This window comes from Muntiacus reevesi, chromosome 1 (genome assembly GCF_963930625.1).
Source record: "Muntiacus reevesi chromosome 1, mMunRee1.1, whole genome shotgun sequence".
Taxonomy (NCBI): domain Eukaryota; kingdom Metazoa; phylum Chordata; class Mammalia; order Artiodactyla; family Cervidae; genus Muntiacus; species Muntiacus reevesi.
In genome coordinates, this window is record NC_089249.1 from 120,605,093 (window position 1) to 120,631,260 (window position 26,168).

The following is a 26,168-nucleotide window of genomic DNA, read 5'->3' on the forward strand; positions in this document are numbered from 1 at the left end:
GAACACATAACTTTTCATACGTACTTTCTAGCAGATATGGTGCTAAGTTCCACACTATCTCATAGGACTCAGTCTCATAGTACTGGATCCTATATACATAAGAAGAAACATCTAGGACATTAACAAAATACTTATATTAGTACCATGATTGTGGGCTCTCTGATCTGTTCTCACCTATGCAGAAACAGTGCATAGATATAATGAATTCAGATGGTTGCAGAAGGCTATTATCCACCCCATCCTCATTCCATGTTCTACAAAACAAGTTGCAATCATTTGCCCATAGGACTCCTAAGGTAAGGACTATCTCACAGCAGGTATTAAGAAGAATTTTAAATGTCCACAGCAAGGTGTTAAAAAACTGCCCTGGATTTTATGCATATGGTATAAATGCTTTTGTATTTTATGAAAATGACTATTGAGTACTATAAGTGTCTTTGACTGTAGCCATGGCCAAATAGAAAATGGCAGTTTAATTTCTCAAAAAAGTATTAGCAGTGGGGCCTTCGAAAAAGTGTAGTAGTATATCTGCACATGTGTATTTTATTTAGGAATATACAGAAAAGAGATAATATAGCAGGCTTGAGACTGCTACCCTTGAGGAAGACCTGGCAGCCAGTTTGGCCCTTGGCAGGTATCTGGGAATTGGAATGGTCACAGTTCCAGAAACTGAAAAGAAATTTCCCTAAGTGACACGAGTGGCTCACTGCACCTAGATTTACTACAAACGATATGGCTTATGCTGAACATTTGCTTTTGTTGTGGGAATCTCAGATTCTGGTATGTGCCAGATAGAAGATGTATATCTGATCCCAATAAAATCCTTGGGCCTTGAGTTTTTACTGTACTTCCCTGGTAGACAACAGTTTATCTGTGTTGCCAAAATTCATTGCTGGAGAAATAAAGTTTGCCTTTTGACCCCTTTGCGCAAGGACTCTTGAAAGTTTGTCCTGGTTTCCTCTGGACATTACCGTAAATGCCTTTTCCCTTTGCTGATTTCACTTTATAAACTTTCTTGTAAGATACCTTACAATGAAGGTACTTACTACAATGTAAGGTATTCATTCCCTGAGTATCACTATATGCTGAACTTTGTGAATCTTCCTAGTGAATCATCTAACCTGGGGGTCATCTTGGGGACCCTAGGCACAAAAGGGAATAGTCATTTGGCTGCTAATCATCCATACTTCACTTCATGTGAATGTGGAAGGTCCTTCAGGAAAAAAAATTAACTGATTCTTTTTGATCATTCTGTGTATACCTAGGTTTATAACTTGATATTTTGTATAGTGTCTTCTTGTACATATTTGGTGGTCATTAAAAATGGAATAAAACTTTAGGAGCTAAAAGTTTCTTTTTAATTACATAAATCAAAAATTCTTGGTTTTCACACAGCTATTGCTTGCTTGCCACCTTATCTGCAAATATCATTTTTCAGTACAATGTTAACTTTTGCATTTCTAAGAGTAATGAAGCCAGATAGAGTTGCTGTAGAAACCATTACTGATTCTTGTTATAGAGTATATGGCACTGAGGTATTAAATTTAAAGACTATATACAGAAACTCAGCATATGTATTGCTAGGATGAGGCATAGTCAATGTGGGAATTATTAAGAGTTTTCTGTTAACTAGGCATTTCTAAACCTGAATCTTAATATGGTATGAATAATTTGACATTTAAATACCACCTACTCTGTTTTTTATTAAAGGCAAAATATGTGTAGGAGAGAATCTAACAAGCTGATTGATCATCTTTCTGTGCATTGAAAAGTATCAGTTTGAGCTAAAATACTGTAAATAGAGAAAGAATGTAACAATCTAATGTTCAAATGTACATATGTTAGTGAACTAATCACTTTATTAAACTTATTTATTTGAACTTTGATAAGTCAATGATACCTATAATCTTTATATTAATAACATGGTTTCAGAAAATATACTCAACATAAAATACTGTTGCATAAAATAACACGCTTTTGAAAAAATCAGAAAAATTCTGAATGAAAAGTATGTTTTTAAATATTTGACATCATTAAAACCATTAAGAAATTTTAAATACAAATATAGGATCTGTAAGACCAAAACTGGATTATCAAAGACATGAACAATTAAAAAATTTGAAAACAAGTTAATCTCCAATTTGACTTTTAGCTGCTAAACAGAGAGACAATAATGCTTTATAATGTGGATAGAGACAACTTCTAGTTTGAATCTGAGTGCCAAAACACATGGTTTTAGTGGAAAATGTGAACATGATTTCATATTTACATAATACAGATCCTAGGGATCACTCAATAATAATGTTTTATTTTCATGAATTCTACTTTAGATGAGAAAAGATAATAAGAAATGAAAACAACTCTATATCCATTATGGGGAGAGATAATCTGGCACCTTTAGTTAAAAACAGCAGTATACCAAACACCTTATCATATCTAATAAAAAAGAAAAAAAAGTCAGATATTGTGATATAAAATTTTATGTTCCTATTCTTCTAAGACGACCAGGATTTAAACTGTTATAATTTTAGAATATATGCAGATTTAAATTTTACGCTAACATTGGATCCTAAATGTTAAAGTTTGATATGAACATATTCATAAATAGCCAAAAAAAATTTTACACAGTGTACAATGATTGACAAATACAGGCCTATTTACACAGATGAAGATACACTTGTTTTAATGAAAGTAGTTTTCCTAAGTGAATAAAATTTAGTTATGACAATAGCATCCTGTCAGAAAATTTGACTCCTCCTATGAAGTTTCCCTGGAGGCTCAGATAGTAAAGAATCTGCCTGCAATGCAGGAGACCTGGGTTCGATCTCTGGGTTGGAAAGATCCCCTGGAGAAGGGAATGGCTACCCACTCCAATATTCTTGCTTAGAGAATTCCATGGACAAAGAAGCCTGACAGGCTACAGTCCATGGGGTTGCAAGTAGTCAGACACGACTGAGCCACTTTCACTATGAAGTTAAGGATGTTTAAGCAATATAGTAAAGATTCAGGAACTTTGTAATTAACTGTAATTAAATTATTTGGAAATATTACTATAATTTCTGCACTCTTAGTCTTTGTATTAGTAAAATACACTTCTCCCATTCAGTTATTTAAAAGTATTTTAGTATATGGCCTTTGGTCTTTATTTTCTCTTGAGATGTTACATAATTACTTCTCAAATTCTTAAAAACATAAATCCCTGCTTTAGTCTATTAATTTTTCTTGATTTTTAGTTTGTTAATCTCAAAAGTTCTTTTGACTTTTAGTATTCTGTGGGTGAAAGCAATTACAAAGATAAGAAATGAGAAGCCTAGAGATCTACAAGTGTAGCAAGGACAGCAGTAACACTTAATTATCTAAACATTTCATTCTGCCTTTCTATATTACTTTAGTGTAAATCTTTCAAAACCTAGCTTAAATATCTCTAAGAGGTATTGATTTTTCACCTTTGACATAGTTTAAGTATGTGCTCTTTACTAAGTCCCCTTGTGTGTGAACACTGCCACAACGTAGAACTTTCCCCCTTAAAATGCAGTAAAACAGAACTGAAAATCTTGTGATCTCTGTAGACTGCATATACACTATGACATATGGAACAATACTGTGTTGAGATGTGGGTTCTAGGTGACTGAAGAGACTCATTCTATTTGTGTCTTATCCTTAAAGCCTAGCTATACAGTATCCATAATTTAAATTTGAGACTTGGTAAAAAAAAAAAAGATAAATTACATTATGAATAATCAGGGTACCTTTTGAATAGCTGATATTATGAATTTTAAGTTCATAAATAATAAGGATCAACTTTCATATTAAATATAGAGGATGAATCTGGTTGAGATACAAAGTAACAGATTTTTCTTTTTCCCCTATCACTTTTCAGATTCTTTAAGAGTTTGATCAGATTTATTTCTGCTTTGATGTTGTTGTTGTTTAGTCACTTAGATATGTCTAACTTTTTGCAACCCCATGGACTGTAGCCCACCAGGCTCTTCTGTCCATGTGATTTCCCAGGCAAGAATACTGGAGTGGGTAGCCATCCTCTTCTCCAGGGGATCTTCCTGGCCTAGGGATTAGAACCAGGGTCTCCAGCATTGCAGGCAGATTGTTTACCATCTAAGCCACCAGGGAAGTTTAGAAAGCCACAACATACAAAACAGTCAATTGAATCACATCTCAAGGTAATGTCATGTCAAGATTGATGTTATGTGATCAAAAAGCAAGCAAGCAAACAAACAAAAACTAATAGAGCATACCACATGGAAGAATAAGAAAAAGGAGGAAACTCTTCCTTCCCATGAATTCTGTCAAAAATGTATAGAAGGTCTTCCAGGAATTTTTTAAAGCCTAGTTTCTTTTCTTCATGGTGAGAAGAATCGGGCTCATCTCTACTTAAACTGACAGCAGTATTTTTAAAAAGGACCAAAGGTATGAGTTAAGAGTCTATGGCTGACTTTAAACAAAATATTCTTGAAAAACAAAATTAGGAATTATAAATGCAAAAGAAGAAAGGTTAGTATAGTATTTCAAAATGTAAGATACTCCAACTTATAGTATATCTACTCATATTCAAGAAAAACATGTCATTTCCATGTTTGCTAAAGATCAATGGCAATTATAATCATATTAATGTGAAAAACCATTAACATCATTTCTTTGAATTCTCATCTTAAAAGGCTTATCTAGTCTATAATTGGGGCTTCCCAGGTGGAGCGAGTGGTAAAGAACCCGCCTGCCACTGCAGGAGACATAAGAGACACAGGTTTGATGCCTGGGTCCAGAAGATCCCCTGGAGAAGGGCATGGCAACCTACTCCAGTATTCTTGCCTGGAGAATTCCATGGACAAGAGGAGCCTGGAGGGCTACAGTTCATGGGGTCGCAGAGTTGGACACGACTGAAACGATGTAGCACACACATTTTATAATTATTTTCAATTTTGTGTTGTTTGACATAATTTAAACAAATCTCTCCTAAAAAAGCAAGGGCATATAAAGACAGCCCCTAAAACTTCTCTCCAAGCAGATATCAACATGAAGTAACTAACAATTTTTATTTATTTGAAGAAAGACAGAAGAACTATGGCTATGATCCTGTATTTTACAAGTGATAATAATGATGGAAATTGCTTTATTATTTTGTTAATGTTTGTAAAACTGCCCTTTTTTACCTAAAAGACTTCAATGATTCAATATTTACTGTATCTTAAATGAGTGCTAGATATAAGGGCAGAGTCCATGGATATTTTGATATTTTTCCCAATTTAGGGTAATATCCAGATGATATCAAATAGTTTCAATCTATAATGCTTAAAACTCATGTAGAGAGATAATCAGTAATTAAGGAATAATAAAATGTATTACTTACCTTTCCAGAAACAATTTTTTCATAAATCTGAATTGGTTGGTCTGCAAAGAATGGGGGGTAGCCAGCCGCCATTTCATAGATTAACACTCCTAATGCCCACCAATCCACTGCCTTATTGTAGCCCTAAGATAAACCAACACCAAATGGCAATCATTACTTAATTCACTCAGAGGAGAATGAAGTCAAATTATTCCAAAATGATCTTCAAGGATATGAAATTTTTAAAAAGGCAGTTGCTGAGCAGTTATTCAGGATAAAATAAAAAAGAAAATATATTACGTCAGATTTGAATTAAACAAAGGGGAGGGCTTCCAGATATTGAAACTGAATATTAAGAAATACTATTAAATCTTCTTCCTAAAATCATTAAGAATATTAGAGACAATAAAATATGCCCTGTTTAATTGGGATAATTTAGTTTTTGTTCAACAATAGGAAGGGAATTGGATGAAATTACCTCTTAAAGCCCAAATTATTGTGTAATACTATGAATCAGATTTTCTAGAGAATACTTAGGAAAGGTCAAAAGTTTTGAAATATAAGAGTAGATATTGTACTTCATGATAAATGCTTAAGTTGACTTCAAAATACATTGGTGGGTTTAGGAAGGTGAATATATTAGGGATAATCCCATCAGATCTTATTAAAACTAAAAGCTTAATGTGGAACCTAATGAATGTAAATATTTAAGTAAACTATCCATCCACTGTTTTTATTTCTCGTCTCTAAAAGGTATACAGAAAAGATAACTAATTCATGGAGTTTTATGGGGACTACATCAAGTGAAAGGAAATAAAGAATATAAAAGTGTGTTATAAACCAAATGTACAATTCTAAGGTTATTCTTAATTGCGTTTTTCTCATGTTAAACTTACTAAAATTAAGATCTAGAGTATTCATAAGAAAATTAAAAAATTAATATGTTTATATAAAATTTGATAATCAGTGTCAATTGGCACAAAAGATTATGGGGGAAAAAAAAACAATACAACTTTATCATGGAGAGAAATGAACGGAATTCTTGCCAGATCTTTTGGTCTATCCACTTAATTACCTTCACCATTCTCTCTATTCCAACTTTTCATTAAAATTTTAGCTTTACAAATAATTTTATTTTCAAATTACTGGTTAAAATATAATGATATAGAGATTCTATTTTTCATTTCCTGCTTCTATATGTTTTTAAAGAGAGAGACCAGTAAAATAGGGATAACACTTTGTTTTGCTAATAGAAATGGGCATCAACTATGCTTTTCTTTAAATGCAACTCGCTAATAATATATTTACAATGGTTTTTGCTATAATGAAAGCATATAATGTTAAAATAGATCCTTTTACCAAGTTCTGATTTCTATGTTTTAGATTGTGTGCTAATGTTTATAATAAGTATGCCAGATGCTTTTAATACCCTAGTTAAAGAAAATTAAATCAATAAGAAAAACTAAATTATAATAGATAAATGGGCAAAGGACATGAACTAATGACTCATACATACACATAAAGAAATACCAAATGGCCATTAAGCATTAAAAAATCTAATAATCAAAGTCATGAGACTTAAAATAATTAGATATCAGTTACTATCTATCAAATTAATACTGATCTTTTAAAACAAGAATACCCAATGCTGGAAAAAGTGTGGTGAAACAGATACTCCTCAAACACTGCTGAGAAGTGTAAAATGTTATAATCTTTTTGGAAAGTTCTTTGGCAATATGTATTGAAAACCTTAAAAATGTTTATATCCTCTGACCCTATAATTTCACTTCTAGGAATCTATCCTAAAAATAATTTAAAATATAGAAAAAAGTTTTATGGACAAAGACATTTATCACAGTCATTTACAAAAGAAAAAAAGGGAAACAAGTTGAATATTCAACAACAGAAGAATGACAAAATACAAAATGGTGCATTTTAAAATAAGCAATTAAATTACATTTGCAGGCTAATTATTACTCAAGGGAGAAAATCTCAATACAAAATTGTACATTCACTGAAACATGCATGTTTCATGAAAATGTTTTTTAAAAAGGCTAGCTCTGGGTAGTGAGATTGAAAGTTTTTGATTCTTTCTTTATAGTTTTCTATATTTCCCAAGTTTCAGACAATGAGTATCTATTTCTAAACACACACACACACACACACACACACACACACACACACACACACACACACCCCTTTCTCCAAGTTTTGGTGCTTACAGTGGCAACACATTATCTGTTAAATGTACTTAAAGTAAAGAAATGTCAGTGGCAATGACATTTAATCATAAAAGATTAAAAGTTATAGATGATTTAAATTATGAAAGATAGTGAAAGGAAAGCTGAAAGAATTAATTATCTTATTCCAACACTTCTGTAGTTAGCCAAGTTTCAATTATTCAGAGGGTAGTTAATCAGTGTATAAATATCAATGCATATGTCTTATCCTTTTCTCTTTCCTGGCTCCTGTCTGAGCCATTACTGTCAATTCCTCCTTTCTAGCTTTTACCACCAAGGGATGGAAGTAGAAAGGAAAATGAAAGTTAAACTACCCTTTTAGAAACGATTAAAAATTTCTCTCACCACATTTTCACTGTTTAGAAAAAGCAAAACTGTCTCTAAGATTATAACTATTTAATTGCTATAATGTTTCTATTTTTTAAAAAATTTATTTTTATTAGTTGGAGGCTAATTACTTTACAATATTGTAGTGGTTTTTGCCATACACTGACATGAATCAGTCATGGATTTACATGTATTCCCCATCCTGTACCCTCCTTCCACCTCCCTCCCCACCCCATCCATCACTCTGGGTCATCCCAGTGGACCAGCCCTGAGCACTTGTCTCATGCATCCAGCCTGGGCTGGCGATCTGTTTCACACTTGATGGTATACTTGTTTCAATGTTTTTATTTTTAAACTAAAATTTTAAAAAGTAATTCACATACTTTTTTTTCACTTAAGTGGTAAAATTGAAACAACGTGTTAGGGGAGTGTAAACTCCTCCTTTCTGTCCCTTCTCAACAAAAATTTGAAGCAACGGACGTTAAAGCTCTCGTTCTAACTACCTAACAAAAGGAAGAATAGGCAACTAGTGCATATATATCATCTTTAATTTGCCTCTTGGTGTAACCCAGAGCAAGAACTCTCTGCCCTCCTGTTACTGGGAATAATTATGAAAAGGCTATGCTTCTGTTTTCAAAACATGGATCTAGAGGCCATATTTATTTAAACTAATTCTCTCAGCTCTAGAGTTAAAATCAATAACTTATGAGATTAGTGGCAGACTCTAAATTGAGTTTTAGTAATTATGCACAAAGATTTAAATTCATATTTAGATTAACTTTTTTTAAAAAATAAAAGTCCACAGTGATGCATGCCTTATATTTTTACTTCTTACATAATGATACTATAAATATACCTTGCTGAGAATTATTTCTGGAGCCAAATATTCTGGAGTGCCACATAATGTCCAAGTTCTGCCTTTAACTCTTTTGGCAAACCCAAAGTCTGTGACCTATAAAAGACAAAAAGCCTGTAAACATTTGTTACTTCATAATAAATGTATTTACTGTACCTAAGTGGAAAGTTAAAAATCAGAGTTAAAATTAACACCTTGAAAAATAATTAAGTCAATGTAATTGAGACTAATCCATGAAGGCCACTATTTAGTGAATAAAGATTAAAGCAAAACCAACGTGGAAAACCATTCCCTGACTCAAAGAAACAAATGAACCAAAAAGAAGTTTCAATAAAAATGAAGCAGTGCTAGAAATGGTCCTGAAATCCAACATTGCCTTTGCCCTTAATTATACATCAGAAGTTGCAAAAGCATCATTGGGAGAATCTTAATAACTGTGTAAAAAGGAGTGCCCCTGATGTATTGAGAGTAGAAGCGGAAAGAAAACTGCCAGCAGTCCAGTACTGGCAGCTGGGGCTCCTCTGTAACTGCACTGTAGAGTTAAAAGGCATAGAGTCTCAGGACAAGCTGATGGGATTTAAATTATGCTCCAACTATGTGACCTTGCAGTATCTTAGTTTCATTAATCTTAAAATGAGAATAACAATAGTATTTACATTTCATACTGTTATCAAAATTAAAAGAGGTGACACATGTAAGACACTCAGGACGATGCCTGGCACTAAATGAGTACTCACAAATTTAGCTATTCTTTCTTTATGCAGGAGCCTGTGCACAACCTGTGCACAGTTCACAACTAGAGGAGATATAAACAGGTGCTATCTTTGATGGAACTTTTGGTCCTCTGTAATAGCAACAGAACTGTTAGCTCAATTTAAGCTATTAGGAAGAACTGTCTGCCTCAAAGGGAAAAAAAAATCCAATTTTGGTAGTTGTGGTTAAATATATATAATTTCTTACCTAGTATGTTCTCAAATAAATTACACATAATGTGTTCAAGTCATACCTGGATATAACCTTGGTGGTCAATTAAGAGATTTTCAGGTTTTAGATCTCTGTAGATGAGGTCTAGTGAATGGAGGTACTCGAATGTTAGCACTATCTGAGCTGCATAGAACCGTGCATGGGGTTCACTACGAAGAAACAAAACATTGATTTTTGGTAAAACGGGTTAACATATAGTAACTAGTAGATTACACAAAAAATAACATGAGGTAGAGGCATTTTGGGAGCAAAAAGATACTTTTTTTCTTTTAAACATATGTAAAGAATCTTTTTCCAAATATTTTTAAATCTATAAATCATCTTCAAATAATGCTTTTATATGCTTAGTGAGCAGCATATGCTGAAGAAAAACTTTAACTCTCACATTGTCATTGTAATTTAAAAGATACTAGGAATGACTGAAAAGCGCCAGTTAGATTGTCTATCAGGGCCATTGCTGTTGTTGATAAGCTCCATATACCTTTCCCCTAAATTTCTAGTACTTAAAGAATTTCTGCTTTTATCTGCAGATTTAAGCCATTATACCCATGCTGTTACTATTACAAAAGGGATATATGGCTCATTATAGAAAAAAGTCATAAAATATTAATGAAGAATAAAGATATCAATAACCTCATTCAGAAACCAGATTCAATCCTGGTGTTTGAATTTCCAAATCTTTCACTATACATGTTTCTACAAATATCTAAACATAGGTATAATCTGTATATTTACATAAATACACACAATTCTGGATGCATAGATTAGATTAACTGATTTGCTGCCGTTGTTTAGTCACTGTTTAGTTACTCAGTCATGTCCAACTCTTTTGCAACTCCATGGACTACAGTCCACCAGGCTTCTCTGTCCATGGGGTTGTCCAGGCATGAATACTGGCATGGGTTGCCATTTCTTCCTCCAGGGGATCTTGCTGACCCAGGGATTGAACTGATGTGTGTGCGTGTAAATTGCTCAGTCATGTCCAACTCTTTGCGACCGCATGGACTATACTTCAGGCCAGAATACTGGAGTGGGTAGCCTTTCCCTTCTCCAGGGGATCTTCCCAACCTAGAGGTCAAATCGGGGTCTCCTGAATTGCAGGCAGATTCTTTACCAACTGAGCTATCAGGGAAGTCTCCTGCATTGGCAGGTGAGTTCTTAACCACTGAACTGCCAGGGAAGCACAGATTAATTGACAGATTAGGGTAATCTTGATGCCACATTCTAAGTATTATTCCAAAAGGATAGACTGATTTTCTAGTTTGAGTTTCTGGTGCATCTTCATTTGAATTCTGCTAATCTTCCTAGTATGTTGCAATGACTTTCAGATTTGTGTCCTCAATGAACAACCTTAACTATGAATAGAATTTCCCTCAAGATGGTTCATATGAGTTTGATTTGGTAGCACCAGAAATAGGAATTCTAAAAAAAAGATTGTATATGCTGTTCCTTTTGCTTGTCACGTACTACATTTCCAAGGTCCTAGCCTGATACATACCAAGTGCCCAGCAAATATTTGTTAAATGAATGAATGAATGAATATGAGAAGAAAAACTCTTCTGTGGCAATATTTTATAATATCCTTCCATTTCTAGCCCTATCACAACACTGTAACAAGCTATAACACATGTCCTATGACAAGAAATTAGAATACTGTAAAGGAGACTGGAAGACTCACCCTGATCATTGAAACATTTATCCCTAATTCTGAAAACATTTTGATCTAGAAAGTCCCTTCCTATTTTCTTTATATGCCTATTTGTATAAGATGTACTTTTTTTTTTTTTAACAAGATGTACTTTTATCTTGTATTTATCATCATAAGCATAAGATGCACTCAGCATTTTATATTTATGTCCACATTAATGTTTGATTGGAGGTACACAAACATTACATAGACCTTTAATCAAATTGTTGAATGGTAAGAGCAAAATATTCTATAAGGATAATTTAATGCTGCAGCAGCTTTAAGTCTAGACAGCTACTATCTAAGTAGAGAATCGTAATGACTTCATTGATTTTGATTATGGACGCTCAACAACAATTCAGTCTTCTTGTCTCAAAGTTTCTAAGGCTGGTGTTAACAATCTTTCAAGTGTGTAAATAATGTGTGAAAGGTTAGAAAGATAGTGTCTCTTTGTGAATTATGCCAACCACTTGCTTTCCTCTTAGTATCAAGTATTAAAGAAAGAAGAGTGTGGGGAGTTGCAAAGAAAGGAAGTAGTCACAGAAAATGGATACAATATTTTTTGAAGACAAGCTTAGGTATGGTAATTCAGCGTTAAACTTTAAATTATCATAGGGCAATTCTGGAATGCCTGGACAAGCAGTGTAAGACAGGACAACAGGGAGTTAAAATAAAAATCATTAAATAGAAGTTACTCTGCACTGGCTCAGTGCTGGACACATATTGGATGCCCCTTACATTAGGTTAACAAATGAATTGTGGTTTAGGCCTTAGGAAACTAAAATAACTCCCATACTGGCCTATTATGATGGTAATCTCATGGTAATCTCAATTCATATTTTCATAATATGAATTGAATTATCATCTTCAGTCATCTGAATTCATACTGGTGTTTTAATTATATCAATATATAGTATATTGAGTGAAGTGAAACTTGCTCTTGGTTTTAGCCTAATCTAAAAGTGATTATTAATGAATAGTAGGAGCTTACAAAGTATTATGCACAGGTAAAGCTAACAGAATCTAAAAACTGTTTTAATAACTGTGATCTTATTAGCAATAACTTAATGATAAGTTACTGCTTTTTAAAAAACTTACATACATATGTTTAAAACTGATACCTATGTTTAAAACATACATATGTTTATGTACATACCTATGTTTGTTACATATTTATACATATAGATATGTATAAGTTACATACATATGTTTAAAACTCAACATGGCAACATTAGGAGAATCAATTTGTGCAAAACGAACTTTCATAATTTTACCACCATGATACCATGATTATCTTTTCTATATATTTATTAATATATTTCTTATTTGTCTTCATACTTACATAAGCCTCTTCCTCAGAGATATATCACTAATATTTATTCACTAAATACTAGTTTAAATTCAATTAATTTTTACAGTATCTGGAAATTCTTCAAATAATGGGCCCTCATGATACCTACTAATGCTAGAATATTTACACTGCTATGATGGTGTTTTTAGTTAACTTTTAAAACTCAGTAATGTTTGTATAGCTAAAATATTGTTAATTTAAATGAAATAAATTTTTAGCATTGACAAAAACTTATTTGGTTTAAGACAAACACATAGCATATAAGTACTTGAGAAGCATAAAGTATTAGTTACCTGAACCTTCCAATTCTTCTTAGATGTGAAAACATTTCACCACCAGGAACATATTCCATAACCATGTATAAATTAGAATTATCCTATAAACAAGTAAAAAGAATAAATAAATCAAAACTATGAAACCTAGATTATTTCTCATGAAAATATTTTAAGATGACACCATGTGCAATTAGAAAAAGACAAATTAAAAAAATCTGATAGATTACTAATATCAGGAAATAAAGAATAAATGGAACATGCTCTAACTTTTCTACACTGGGGCACTTATTTTTTTTCCTGGTACTCTTGCCACAGATTGGTCTGGGATTTTTGCTGTTCCTACTCTTATAGGAAATACTCTACTCTTGAACAATTAAACACTGTGGTAATGACTTAATGCTATAGTGTAAGCAAAAGTTTAAAAATAATTTGAAAAAGAATATTTACATTTTGTGCACTAAATAAGGTCAGAGAGATTAATAATTTTGAACATCATTCTAAATACACAGGTCTTCATTTGATTTAATGAATAAAAGAAGACAAAGGAGAAAGGTTAAAATGTTCCATATTAATCCACTGGGAGAGAGATGCCAAGTATCATCTCAAATAGCTGAAAAGCCGCCAACTTAAAGGATAAATCTTTTGCAACTTTATAAGGTGTTTGAGCAGAGGGCCAAAGATTATTTTGCTTCGAATAAATGAAGAGGTTAAAACACAAATTACAAGTAAAAGAAGACAGTGAGACTGCAGCAGAAAAGGTTCAAGGGGAGAAGCTAGGTGGGTGTATCCATTTGTATGAGTGTAAGATGTGCTTAATAAGATGTCACTATGAATTTTAATAAACTGAAATACTTGATCTTATAATACCATTTCATGAAAAATTACACATTATCTTTAACAATTTCCTCAAGAACAATCAAAACCTTTTAAAATGTCAGCTAAGTTTTTAAGCACAACAGGACTTACATAAAATCTAAATATATTATTTTTTTGTTTATCCATATTTTCCAGCTTTATCATACAGATTAGAATTCTATTATAGCTTCATATTTAAAAAAATTTCAAGTTGAAAATATTTTATTTGGATAGAAGTAAAATTTACCTTAAAAGCATATTCCAGTCGAACAAGAAAAGGAAAATTCACTGCCTGTAATATTCTTTTCTCATTCAAAGTATGCTCTATTTGCTTCAGTTTAACAACCTATAATTGAGAGGAAAAGATATATTTAATATATTTGAACAAAATTTAAAAGTTGCTATAATTTAAAATTTTTATTTATTTTAATTGGAGACTGATTACAATATTGTGGTGGTTTTTGCCATACATCGACATGAATACAGGTCTGGGACAACTCAGAAGGATGGGATGGGGAGGGAGGAGGGAGGGTGTTTCAGGAAAAGTTGCTATAATTTTAAAAGAAAAAAGTTTTCCATATAATAATGAACTTGCATAAGCAGGATTGCCAATTTAGATACAGATAATAATAATAACAACTACCAATGAGACTTATTAGATTCAAATGAAATACCTAACAGAGGTTTAAAATTTAGTCTTCAGAATGTCAAATACTATTTTCAGTCAAGAAGCAAGAGCTATGAAGAAAGAGGTTCATAATAAATTACCTAAAAAGTTAATATGTGACAATACTTGGGTCTTAACGACTTATTGGCCACTAAAAGAACTGGCACAAATAACTGTAATAAGTAGGTATTGATTTTAAATCTTAAGAAGATAAGCAAGAAAATTAAAGATTAAGGAAGTCAATGCTTTTTAAAAAGTGGGTAAAAATGAACAATCTGTTAATATCATTATATCTGAATAAATACAAAAACAAATTCTAAAACTTCAATTTGCACAGCCACAAAACATTGACAAAAATGACTGTCTTTCTAACAAATAGGTCATTTAGGATTGATCAATTGATCAATTCCACTGAATAGTCTAATCAATCAGATACATAGCAGGGAAAGCAACTTATCTTGACCTCATGAAGACTGTGATTTTGTAACACAAGAAGTTCTATTCTGAATTTTAAAAAAAGGTGACTTTAGGGAAACATAAATTGTCTTGTATATGTATAAGTCATTAGGCAGTGGCATTTTTTCTTGATAGAGGCTTATTTTCAGTGTGGGGTAGTGACAGAACTCAAGAAGTTAAACATTAATAAGAAAGGTAATTAAAGGGCTTCCCTGGTGGTCCAGTGGTTAAGAATCTGCCTTGCAATGCAGGAGACACACTATGATCCCTGGTCCAGGAAGATTGCACATGCCTCGGAGCAACTAATCACATGCACTACAACTCTAGAGCCTGTGTTCCAAAATAAGAAGTCACTGCAACGGGAAGCCCATGCATCACAACTAGACAGTAGGCCCCAAATACTACAACTAGAGAAAGCCTGAGTGCAGCAACAAAGACCCAGCACGGCCAAAAATAAAAAATTCTTTAAAATCTTTGTATAAAAAAAAGGTAATTAAAAAAAAAAGGTAGAAAGAACAGCATGTATATTGTCTATGGTGAAACAGATCACCAGCCCAGGTGAGATGCATGAGTCAAGTGCTCGGGCCTGGTGCACTGGGAAGACCCAGAGGAATCAGGTGGAGAGGGAGGTGGGAGGGGGGATCGGGATGGGGAATACGTGTAACTCTATGGCTGATTCACATCAATGTATGACAAAACCCACTGGAAAAAAAAAGAAAAAGTAAAACAAAACAAACAAAAAAAAACCCACACACAAAAAAATAAATTCTGGGTTGCAAAAAAAAAAAAAGGTAATCAAAATACACTGTCCATGTCCATTATTAGGATATAAAATTACAGGATAAAAATAATGCTGAGTAAAGAATAATTGACTGAGAGTCAGAAGACCTGTGTTTTAATCTAGACCTTCTATTCAATAAGCTTTGTGATGCTGGAGATATTGCAACTTGCTGGTTTTTTCTATCTGAAAACATGAAGTGCCTGATTCACTGTTAGTCCATACTTATTACAATAAATTATATAATATTAGCTGGAGAACTATCATTGCTTTGTGTTTACTTTTTATTCATAAACTGCTTTTATTTTTTTTAAAACAGTTTCAGGTTCACAGCAGAATCAAACACAAAGTACAAGATTTCCCATATATCTTTTGCCCCCACACATGCCTAGCGTCCCCTATTATCAACATTCTTCACCAGAGAGGACATTTGCTACAATCAATGAACCTATAACTGACCCATTATTATCCTCATTAATTTGATCAGGTTTCACTCTTGGTGTTGTACATTCTATGGGTTTGAACAAATGTGTAATGACATATACCCACCATTATAACATACTGGTTTTGATATCAGGGTGATACTGGCCTCATTCAAAGAAGTCACAAGCATTCCCTCCTCTGCAATTTTTTGGAATAGTGTGAGAAGGATGGCATTTGGTCCTGAACTTTTGTTTGTTGGAAGTTGTTTTCTTTCTTTCTTTTTTTTTTTTTTTACTGATTCATTACTGGTAATTGGTATGTTCATATTTTCTATTTCTTCCTATTTCAACCTTGAGAGAGTGTACTTTTCTAGGAAATATCCATTTCTTCTAGTTTGTCCATTTTATTAGCATAGCAATCTCTCATGATACTCTGTATTTCTGTGGTGTCAGTTGTAACTTCTCCTTTTTCACTTCTGATTTTATTTGAGTCCTCTCTCTTTTTTACTTGATGAGTCTGTTAAAGGTTCTTATTAATTTTGTTTTTCTTTTAAAGAACCAGCTCTTGGTTTCAGTAATCTTTTCTACTATGTTTGTTTGCTTGTTTTTTTAGTCTCTATTTCATTTATTTCTGTTCTGATCTTTATGATTTCTTTCCTTCTTCTAAGTTTGGGATTTGTTTATTTTTCTGTTTCTAGTTCCTTTAGGTGTAAGATTAGGTTGTCTGAAATTTTTTTGTTTCCTGAGGCAGGCTTGTATCATTATAAACTTCCTTCTTAGAAATGCTTCTGCTGTGTCCCACAGATTCTGGGTCATTGTGTTTCATTTTCATTGTTTCCAGGTATTTTTTCTCATTTCCACTTTGATTTCTTCAGTGACCCAGTGGTTGTTTAGTAGCACACTGTTTAGCTTCCATGTTGTTTGCACTTTTTTTTGTAGTTGATTTCTCATTTCATATAATTGTAGTCAGAAAAGGTGCTTGAAATGATTTCAACATTCTTATACTCATTAAGATTTGTTTTGTAGCCTAGCATTAATCTATCCTGGAGAATTTCCACGTGTGCTTGAAAAGAATGTGTATTCTGTTAGTTTGGGGTGAAATTTTTCATATATAGGTATTAAATTCATCTAGTATAATGTATCAGTTCACACCAGTGTTTCTTTACTGATTTTGTCTCAATCCATTGAGTGATATAAGTGAGATATTAAAGTCCCTACTCATTTGTGAGAATAAACAATTTATTTTCCTTCCTTAAAAAAAAAATAAAGTCCCTACTATTAATATGCTACAATCAATTTCTTCCTTTATGTTTGCTAATGTTTGCTATATGTATTCGGCTGCTCCTATGGTTGGTCAGTCACTCAGTCGTGTCTGACTCTTTGCAACCGCATGGACTGCAGCCCGCCAGGCTCCTCTGTCCAAGGGATTTCCCAGGCAAGAATACTGGTTGCATTTCCTTCTCCACTCCTATGGTAGGCACATATACATTTATAACTGTCATTACTTCTTGTTGTATTAACCACCTTTATCATTATGTAATTCCCTCTTTGCCTCTTATTATAGTCATTGTTTTATAGTCTATTTTGTCTTAATATAAATATTCCTATTCCAGCTTTCTTTTCATTTCCATTTGCATGGCATATTTTTTTTACCATCTCTTCACTTACAGTCTGTGTGTGTCTTTAGATTTATAGTGAGTCTCTTGTAGGCAATATATACATAGGTTTTATTTTCTCTTTTAATCCATTCAACTTTTAGTCCATTTACACTTAAAGTAATTATTGATAGGTATGTACTTGTTGCCATTTGGGTAACTGTTTTCAGGTTTTATTTTGTTCCTTTCTTCTTTTGCTCACTTCCCTTGTGATTTGATATCTATCTTTAATGTTATGTTTGGATTCTTTCCTCTTTTTTGTGTGTATGTATTATAGATTTTTGGCCTGTGGATACAAGTAGGTTTATATATAGCAATCTATATATATATATCTGATATATATATATATATATATATACACACACATATATATAAGTTCAGTTCAGTACAGTCGCTCAGTATTATGCTGCTCTTAAAACTTAAGAGATATATATGTTTATTTAAATCGATCATTTCTTAAATTTTAATGCAGTCTAACAATCTCACATTTTTACCTCCCCCTGCTAAACATTAAATGCTTTTAGATGCCACAAAAGACATATTAAACTAATAAATTATTTCAGTAAGGTTTCACAATATAAAATATATAAGAATATTTTGTGTTTTAATACTACACTAAAAATAAACGATCACAAAGAGAAATTAAAACAGTCCCACTTACAATTGCATCAAAAAAAGTAAAACACCCAGATAAATCTAACCAAGGAGATAAAAACCTGTACTTGGAAAACGAAAACACATTGATGAAATAAATTACAAATGACACAATCAAATGGGAAGACACACTGTGCTCATAGATTGGAAGACTTAATATTGTTAAAATGGCCATACTACCCACAGTAATTAATGGAATCTCTTATCAAAATACCACATGAAAAAATGTTCAACATCCGCAATTATCAGGGACATGCAACTCATAATCACAATGAGCTAACACCATATACCTATTAGAAAGGCTATTATCAAAAAAGACACAAATAACAACCATTGGCAAGGACATGGAGAAAATGGAACCCTCCTGTACTGTTGGTGGGAAGATAAATTGGTAAAATCACTATGGAAAACAATAATGGGGTTCCTCAAAAAATTAGAACTATTACATGATCCAGCAATTCCACTTCAGAGTATTTTTCTAAGGAACACAAAAACACTAATTCAAAAAGATATATGCACCTCTATGCTAACTGCAGTGTTATTTATAATAGCCAAAATATGGAAGTAACCTAAATGTCCATTAATGGATGGATTGTTAAAGAAGATGGAATAAAATAGGATTGACTCAGCCATAAAAAAAGAAGGAAATCTTGCCATTGGTGACAACATAGGTGGACTTAGAGGGTATGAGGGTATTAGGCTAAGTAAAATAACTCAGACAGACAAAGAAAAATACTATTATGATGTCTCTTAAATGCTGAATCTAAAAAACAAATGAACAAACATAACAAAACAGAAACAGACTCATAGGTACAGAGAACGCAGAGTGAGGGGTTTGATGGGTGAGTGATACAGGTAAGGGAGATTAAGATAGGCAAGCTCTAAGAGCTGACAAAAGAAAGAGTTACAAAATAATGAGTCACAGGCATAAAGCACGCCACAGGTAACATGTGTTCATTGTGCTGGGCTCGGCTGGTCAATCGTGTCCAGATCTTTGCGACCCCACGTACTGTAGCCCACCAGGCTCCTCTGTCCATGGGATGTTCCAGGCAATAATACTGGAGTGGGTTATCCGTTCCTCCTCCAGGGGATCTTTCTGAGCCAGGGATTGAAACCCGTGTCTCCTGCATTGGCAGGTGGACTCTTTACCATTCAGCCACCTATAATCAATAATATTATGATAACGTGCAGTGACAGATGGTAATTAGATTTACTGTAGTGATCATTTTATAATGTATACAAATATCAAATCATTATGTTGTACACCTGTAACTAATATAGTATTTTAGGTCTATTATGCTTCAAACAAACAGATTTGAAACATTTTGTTGTTGTGCTAGCAATACAAGTATACTAGTCACTTATCCTTTCTTAGATCCAATTATCTTATCTAGATAATCAGGTTAAGAACTAGTTGAGATAGATCTCTAAGAGCTCCATGCTCAGATTGTACAAATCAGGAGAAGTTCAAGGATGAGTTGAAGCTTGGACAAGAGTATGCAGGGAAGCATACAGAACATGAAATAGGAAGAGGGGATAGTCCAGAGATGGAGATTAGTAATCTTTACAGATAAGACAGAAGAAAAAAAATAGAACAAAATATGAAAAAGCACATGAAAAAGAAGAGCCCAGAGAGAAAACAGTATAATCAGGAGCATGGGGTTCCAGAAGTCCAGGGACAAGGCAGTTTTAAGATAGCAGTCTGTGCAGCCATAGGCTCTAAAAAAGTCACATAAGATGAGCAAAAGGAGTCCACTGGACTTGGTGATTAAGTCACTGGATTGGTGACCCATGGTAATGTTACTTAAGTAGAGTAGCAAGAAGTAGGAGATAAACAAGGAGGCAGCTATATTGTTGTGGGTTAAAGATTAAAAGGAAGTGGGTTAGTGGGCAGGGTGATTAAACTATTTTTTCAAGAAGCATAGCTAGAAAAGATATGTGAAAGAGGGCAGTAGACAAAGATGCACAAATATGTGTTCAGTTCAGTTCAGTTGCTCAGTCGTGTCCAACTCTTTGCGACCCCATGAATCGCAGCATGTCAGGCCTCCCTGTCCATCACCAACTCCCGTGTGTATGAGTGTATTTAATTTTAGAGACTTAAGTCATTACTCCTTTTCATGTTAGAGGTGAGTTTTGTTTTTATTTTAAAGTAGAGGTTGGACTGAAACCTCAAACCAGTCTAATGTTGTGCTGTCCAACGTGGTAGCCAATAGCCACATGAGGTTATTTAATATTTGAAAGGTGCCAAGTTGAAGGGAAATGTACTGTTAGCGTAAAATAAGCATCAGATTTTGGAACTTGATATGAAAAAAGAATACGAAACATCTTAGTAATTTCTATGTTAATTACATATGGCAATGATAGTGTTTTAGATACCCTGGGCTAAATAAAGTTCTATTGATTAAGATTAATTTTTGCTTTTTTAAAAATGGAGCTAGCAAAAAACTTAAATGTGAGACATGTGTGCCTCACATTGTATTTCTATTGAATACTACTAGTTTTATCCACCATCTATAACCCTGATTACTGTTTTCTCCACATTTTCCTATCTATACTCCAATAAGCCAAAATGTCATTCTTGGGTACATAATGTCTGTAAGATAACAAGTCAAGATCTGCCATTTTTCTTTTCCTTCAATCATGATTACTAGAAAAACAGAAGCTTAATATTTAAAGCATGAATAATTCAGACACTCTGATTCATTTGTGCATGCTCAGTCATGTCCAACTCTTTGCAATCCCATGGACTGTGGCCCACCAGGTTCCTCTGTCCATGGAATTTTCCAGGCAATAATACTGCAGAGGGTTGCTATTTTCTACTCCAGGGGATCTTCCTGTACTAGGATCGAACCAACATCTCCTGCATCTCAGGCAAATTCTTTACCACTTAGCCACCTGGGAAGCCCTCTAATTCATTAGGTAGTAGCAATATATTATAAATATTTAAATTTTATTTTTAATTAATTTTTTTAGCTATAACTGATTTATAACATTATTAGTTTGACATGTACAATATAAAGATTTGATATTTGTTACAGTATGCAGATTTTCAAATTTTTCCCTGCTTAACTTACATTTTAAATTAAACAACTCAATCATGTTAAACAACAAGGCTTCAACTGTCAATTAAAATAAGTCATAAAATAAAATAAATCACCAAATTTCTGTTACCTCAATCTAAGGATCAAGTAATTGGTCCTTGAATTTCTCCACAAGACAAAATGTAATAGAGATGGTTGTTCTTTACATATAGAATTCAGTATTTTGTTAGAAAATATATATAAACCTATTATGTATAAATTATTATTGAAATTACAATGTATCCCTGTGGGGAAATTAACAAGATGGCAGCAGTCAGGCTCTCTCACCCCAGACTCTCTAGCCCTCTCACCCTGTGATCTGTAAACAATGACTTTGTACCATTAAGAAACAGCTGAGATCATTTATAGCACAGCTCACGCATGCTTGGTCACCAGCAATTTTGTGCGGTATGCCGGTATGAGCTTCACATGAAAGCCCTGGCTGCTGCTGCTTTGGGGCTACACCAGGGCAGCATCATGATTATGTTATGTGAGATTATGTTCTGGCTACGTTATGGCTACATTATGGTTATGTTGTGGCTGCTGCTATGACTACTGCGTCAGCCAGAGGAGAGGCTGTGTTATGGCTGTTCTGTGAGCCAGGAAAGAATAAATGTGTCTGCAATTCTCACAGCTCCTCGTGTCTTCTTCCAGCCTCTTAGCTCAAACCTTGCCTACCCTGAGTTCAGTGAACACTGTGAACAGGATCAGCAATACCATCCCCATACACTAAAACTATTATCTTTGTGTGTCATATAGTCACAATAAATAGGAATGCAAATTAAATGTGACAATAAAATCATCTGAAGGTGTCAATTCAGTTCAGTCACTCAGTCATGTCCGACTCTTTGTGACCCCATGGACTGTAGCACGCCAGGCCTCCCTGTCCATCACCAACTCCCGAAGCTTACTCAAACTCATGTCCATTGAGTTGGTGATGCCATTCAACCATCTCATCCTCTGTTGACCCCTTCTCTTGCCTTCAATCCTTCCCAGCAACAGGGGCCTTTCAAGTGAGTCAGTTCTTTGCATCAGGTGGCCAGAGTATCTGAGTTTCAGCTTCAGCATCAATCCTTCCAATGAATATTCAGGACTGATTTCCTTTAGGATGAACTAGTTGGATCTCCCTACAGTCCAAGGGACTCTCAAGAGTCTTCTCTAACACTACAGTTCAAAAGCAACAATTCTTCGGTGCTCAGCTTTCTTTATACTCCAACTCTCACATCCATACATGACTACTGGAAAAACCATAGCTTTGACTAGGTGGACCTTTGTCAGCAAAGTAATGTCTCTGCTTTTTAATATGCTGTCTAAGTTGGTCATAACTTCTCTTCCAAGGAGCAAGTGTCTTTTAATTTCTTGGCTGTAGTCACCATCTGCAGTGATTTTGGAGCCCAAAAAATAAAGCCTGTCACTGTTTCCGTTTCCCCATCTATTTGCCATGAAGTGATGGGACCAGATGCCATAATCTTAGTTTTCTGGATGTTGAGTTTTAAGCCAACTTTTCCACTTTCCTCTTTCACTTTCATCAAGAGGCTCTTTAGTTCTTCTTCACTTTCTGCCATAAAGGTGGTATCATCTGCATATCTGAGGTTATTGATATTTTTTCCTGCAATCATGATTCCAGCTTGTGCTTTATCCAGCCCAGTGTTTCTCTAGATGTACTCTGCATGTAAGTTAAATAAGCAGGGTAACAATATACAGCCTTGACATACTCCTTTCCCGATTTGGAAACAGCCTGTTGTTCCATGTCCAGTTCTAACTGTTGCTTCTTGACCTGCATACAGATTTCTCAGGGGGCATGTAAGGTGGTCTGGTATACCCATCTCTTTAAGAATTTTCCACAGTTTGTTGTGATCCACACAGTCAAAGGCTTTGGCTTTAGTTAATAAAGCAGAAGTAGATATTTTTCTGGAACTCTCTTGCTTTTTCGATGTTCCAATGGATGTTGGCAATTTGATCTCTGGTTCCTCTGCCTTTTCTAAATCCAGTTTGAACATCTGGAAGTTCACGGTTCATGTACTATTGAAGCCTGATGTCAATGTAAGTCATTCTATTGCATGTGCTTCATAATCTAGCTGATTAAACTGAAATTTACCCTTCAGGTAAGTAACAATGAATACATTAATATCATTGCTTTAGAGTCCATATATAAACAATATCATGTAATATTTCTTTCTTTGACTTATTTCACTAATATGATAATCTCTAGGTCCATCCTAGACTTAGATGTTACAAATGGCATTATTTCATTACTTTTATGGTTGAGTAAATATCCCATCATGTACATATACATCACATCTTTATCTATTCATCTGCTGATGGACATTTAGGTTGCTTCCATTTCTTGGCTACTGTAAATAGTGCTGCAAAGAACACTGGGGTGCATCTGCCTTTTCAAATTATGGTTTCCTCTAGATATATACCCAGAAGTAGGATTGCAGGATCACATAGAATCTCCATTTTTAGCTCTTTCAGGAACCTTAATACTGTTCTACACATAAGAGCTGCATCAACAATGTAGCAGGATTCTTTTTCTCCACATCTTCTCTAGCATTTATTATTTGTAGACTTTTGATTATGGTCATTCTGACCAGTGTGAGGTGATACCTCATTGCAGTTTTTATTTGCATTTCTCTAATATATAATTATAAATACTGAGTATCCTTTCACATGCTTATTGGTCCTCTGTATGTCTTCTTTTGAGAAATATCTATTGACATTTCCACCCATTTTTGATGGGATTTATATATATAAACTGTATAAACTATTTGTATATTTTGGAAATTAATCTTTTGGCAGTCAAACATCATTTGCAAATATTTTCTACCGCTCTGTAGGTTGTCTTTTTATTTCGTTTATGGTATCCTTTGCTGTACAAAAGCTTTAAATAAGTCCCATTTGTTTATTTTTGTTTTTATTTCCAATACTCCAAGAGATGGAGCCAAAAAATATTAATGTAATTTATGTTAAAGAGTGTTCTGCCTAGATATTATCATACTAAGTGAAGTAGGCAAGATAAAGACAAATATCACATTGTAGCACTTACTTGTGAAATCTAACAACATAATACAAATGAATTTATCTACAAAACAGAAATAGGCTCACAGACAGAAAGCAAATATAAAACAAACTTATGGTTACAAAGGGGAAAGCTGGTTGATAAACTGGGAGTTTGATATTAAAAAATACACACTAATATATATAAAAGAGATCACCAACAAGAACCTGTATAGTATAAGAAACTATACTCAATATCTTCTAATAACCTGTAATGGAAAAGAATCTAAAAAAGAAAATATATATATATATATATATAACATATAAAACTGAATCACTATGCTGCATACCTGAAGTTAACACAACATTGTAACAACACTGTATTTCAATTTAAAATTTAAAAATTTTTTAAAAAATTCCAAAAGCAAACCAGACTAATGAATACACTAACCTTCTGCTTATCTAAGATCTTCATGGCATAATACTGTTCAGTGGCTTTGTGTTTCACCAACATGACTCTTCCAAATGAACCTGTTCCAAGCGTTTTTTTCCTTTCAAAATCTTCCAGCCCAGCATTATTCTAAATATACAGGAAAAAATAAACTTTATAATTAGTAATATTCATAAGAAGAAAATGACAACTATAATAGACTTAATAATGTATTATCAGAATAGGTAATTTATAACTACCCATTTAAAAACAATACAAAAAGACTACAGAAATTCCAGCTTATTGATTCTGTTTTTCCCTTTGAATAAGAAGGAGAAAACTTATATCGTAAACAAAGAGTAATAGTAATGTGAGGAAATAAGATCCTCAGTCGAAATATCAAAGGTCACATTCCAATATGAATTCATAGTACTGGACTTATAATAAATTAGATCCATATTTTAATAATTACAAAGTGACCAGAAGTATGCAATCATGGAAGCCACACAGGGCATTTGCAAAAAAATTGTAATGAATAGATAACCTGAGGATCAGTCATTTCACTAGTTACCTCTGAAGAAAGCAGTCTTACTTCGAGAGATTCAAATAATTTTCTCTCTCTGATGTGATAATAACCCTGTATTACCTTAAAAAGTAACAATAAGGTAAGGAGAATTCCTCACTCCCACAAAGATAACCAAAAGTTGGAATCCCAGAACAATAATCAGTCTCTTTTTCTCCTTGAATAGATGCTTTGTTACAAGCAAAATGTCTTTGTTTGGCTTTAACTATAGCATAGAAGCAAAAATTGGAGTCATCAATCTACTGAATTTGTTGCTGCCACAACAGAATGAAGATTACAGGGAACAAATTACATGCTTAATAGCATCAAATAGTAATTGCTGACCCATTTGTTTAATAGGTTTTCATTATAAACATCTTCATGAAAATCTTGGAAAAAATAATTCCAAGGACCAGTCTGTATAGCATTAAGCTTAAGAAACATATGATGCAATATGGTTCTTTTATAAGTAAGGAATTGAATTGCTACTGGAATTCACTGTAGTTGGACTTAATCTTTTGCAAATCAAACCTTGCCTTTGCTCAGAG

The 26,168-nt window shown here is 33.5% G+C and overlaps 1 protein-coding gene across 2 annotated transcripts in view; it reads right to left on the reverse strand.

Moving 5' to 3' along the window:
* Positions 1-26,168, reverse strand: part of PRKACB (protein kinase cAMP-activated catalytic subunit beta) — a 152,857-nt gene that overhangs the window by 20,551 nt on the left and 106,138 nt on the right. For both annotated transcript variants that reach the window (XM_065910276.1, XM_065910269.1), the window contains exons 3-8: positions 25,080-25,208; positions 14,164-14,262; positions 13,080-13,162; positions 9,771-9,897; positions 8,765-8,860; positions 5,363-5,485 (exon numbers count right to left, since the gene is read on the reverse strand). In XM_065910276.1, coding sequence (XP_065766348.1) covers positions 5,363-5,485; positions 8,765-8,860; positions 9,771-9,897; positions 13,080-13,162; positions 14,164-14,262; positions 25,080-25,208 — 657 coding nt within the window. The remainder of the gene's footprint in view (positions 1-5,362; positions 5,486-8,764; positions 8,861-9,770; positions 9,898-13,079; positions 13,163-14,163; positions 14,263-25,079; positions 25,209-26,168) is intronic.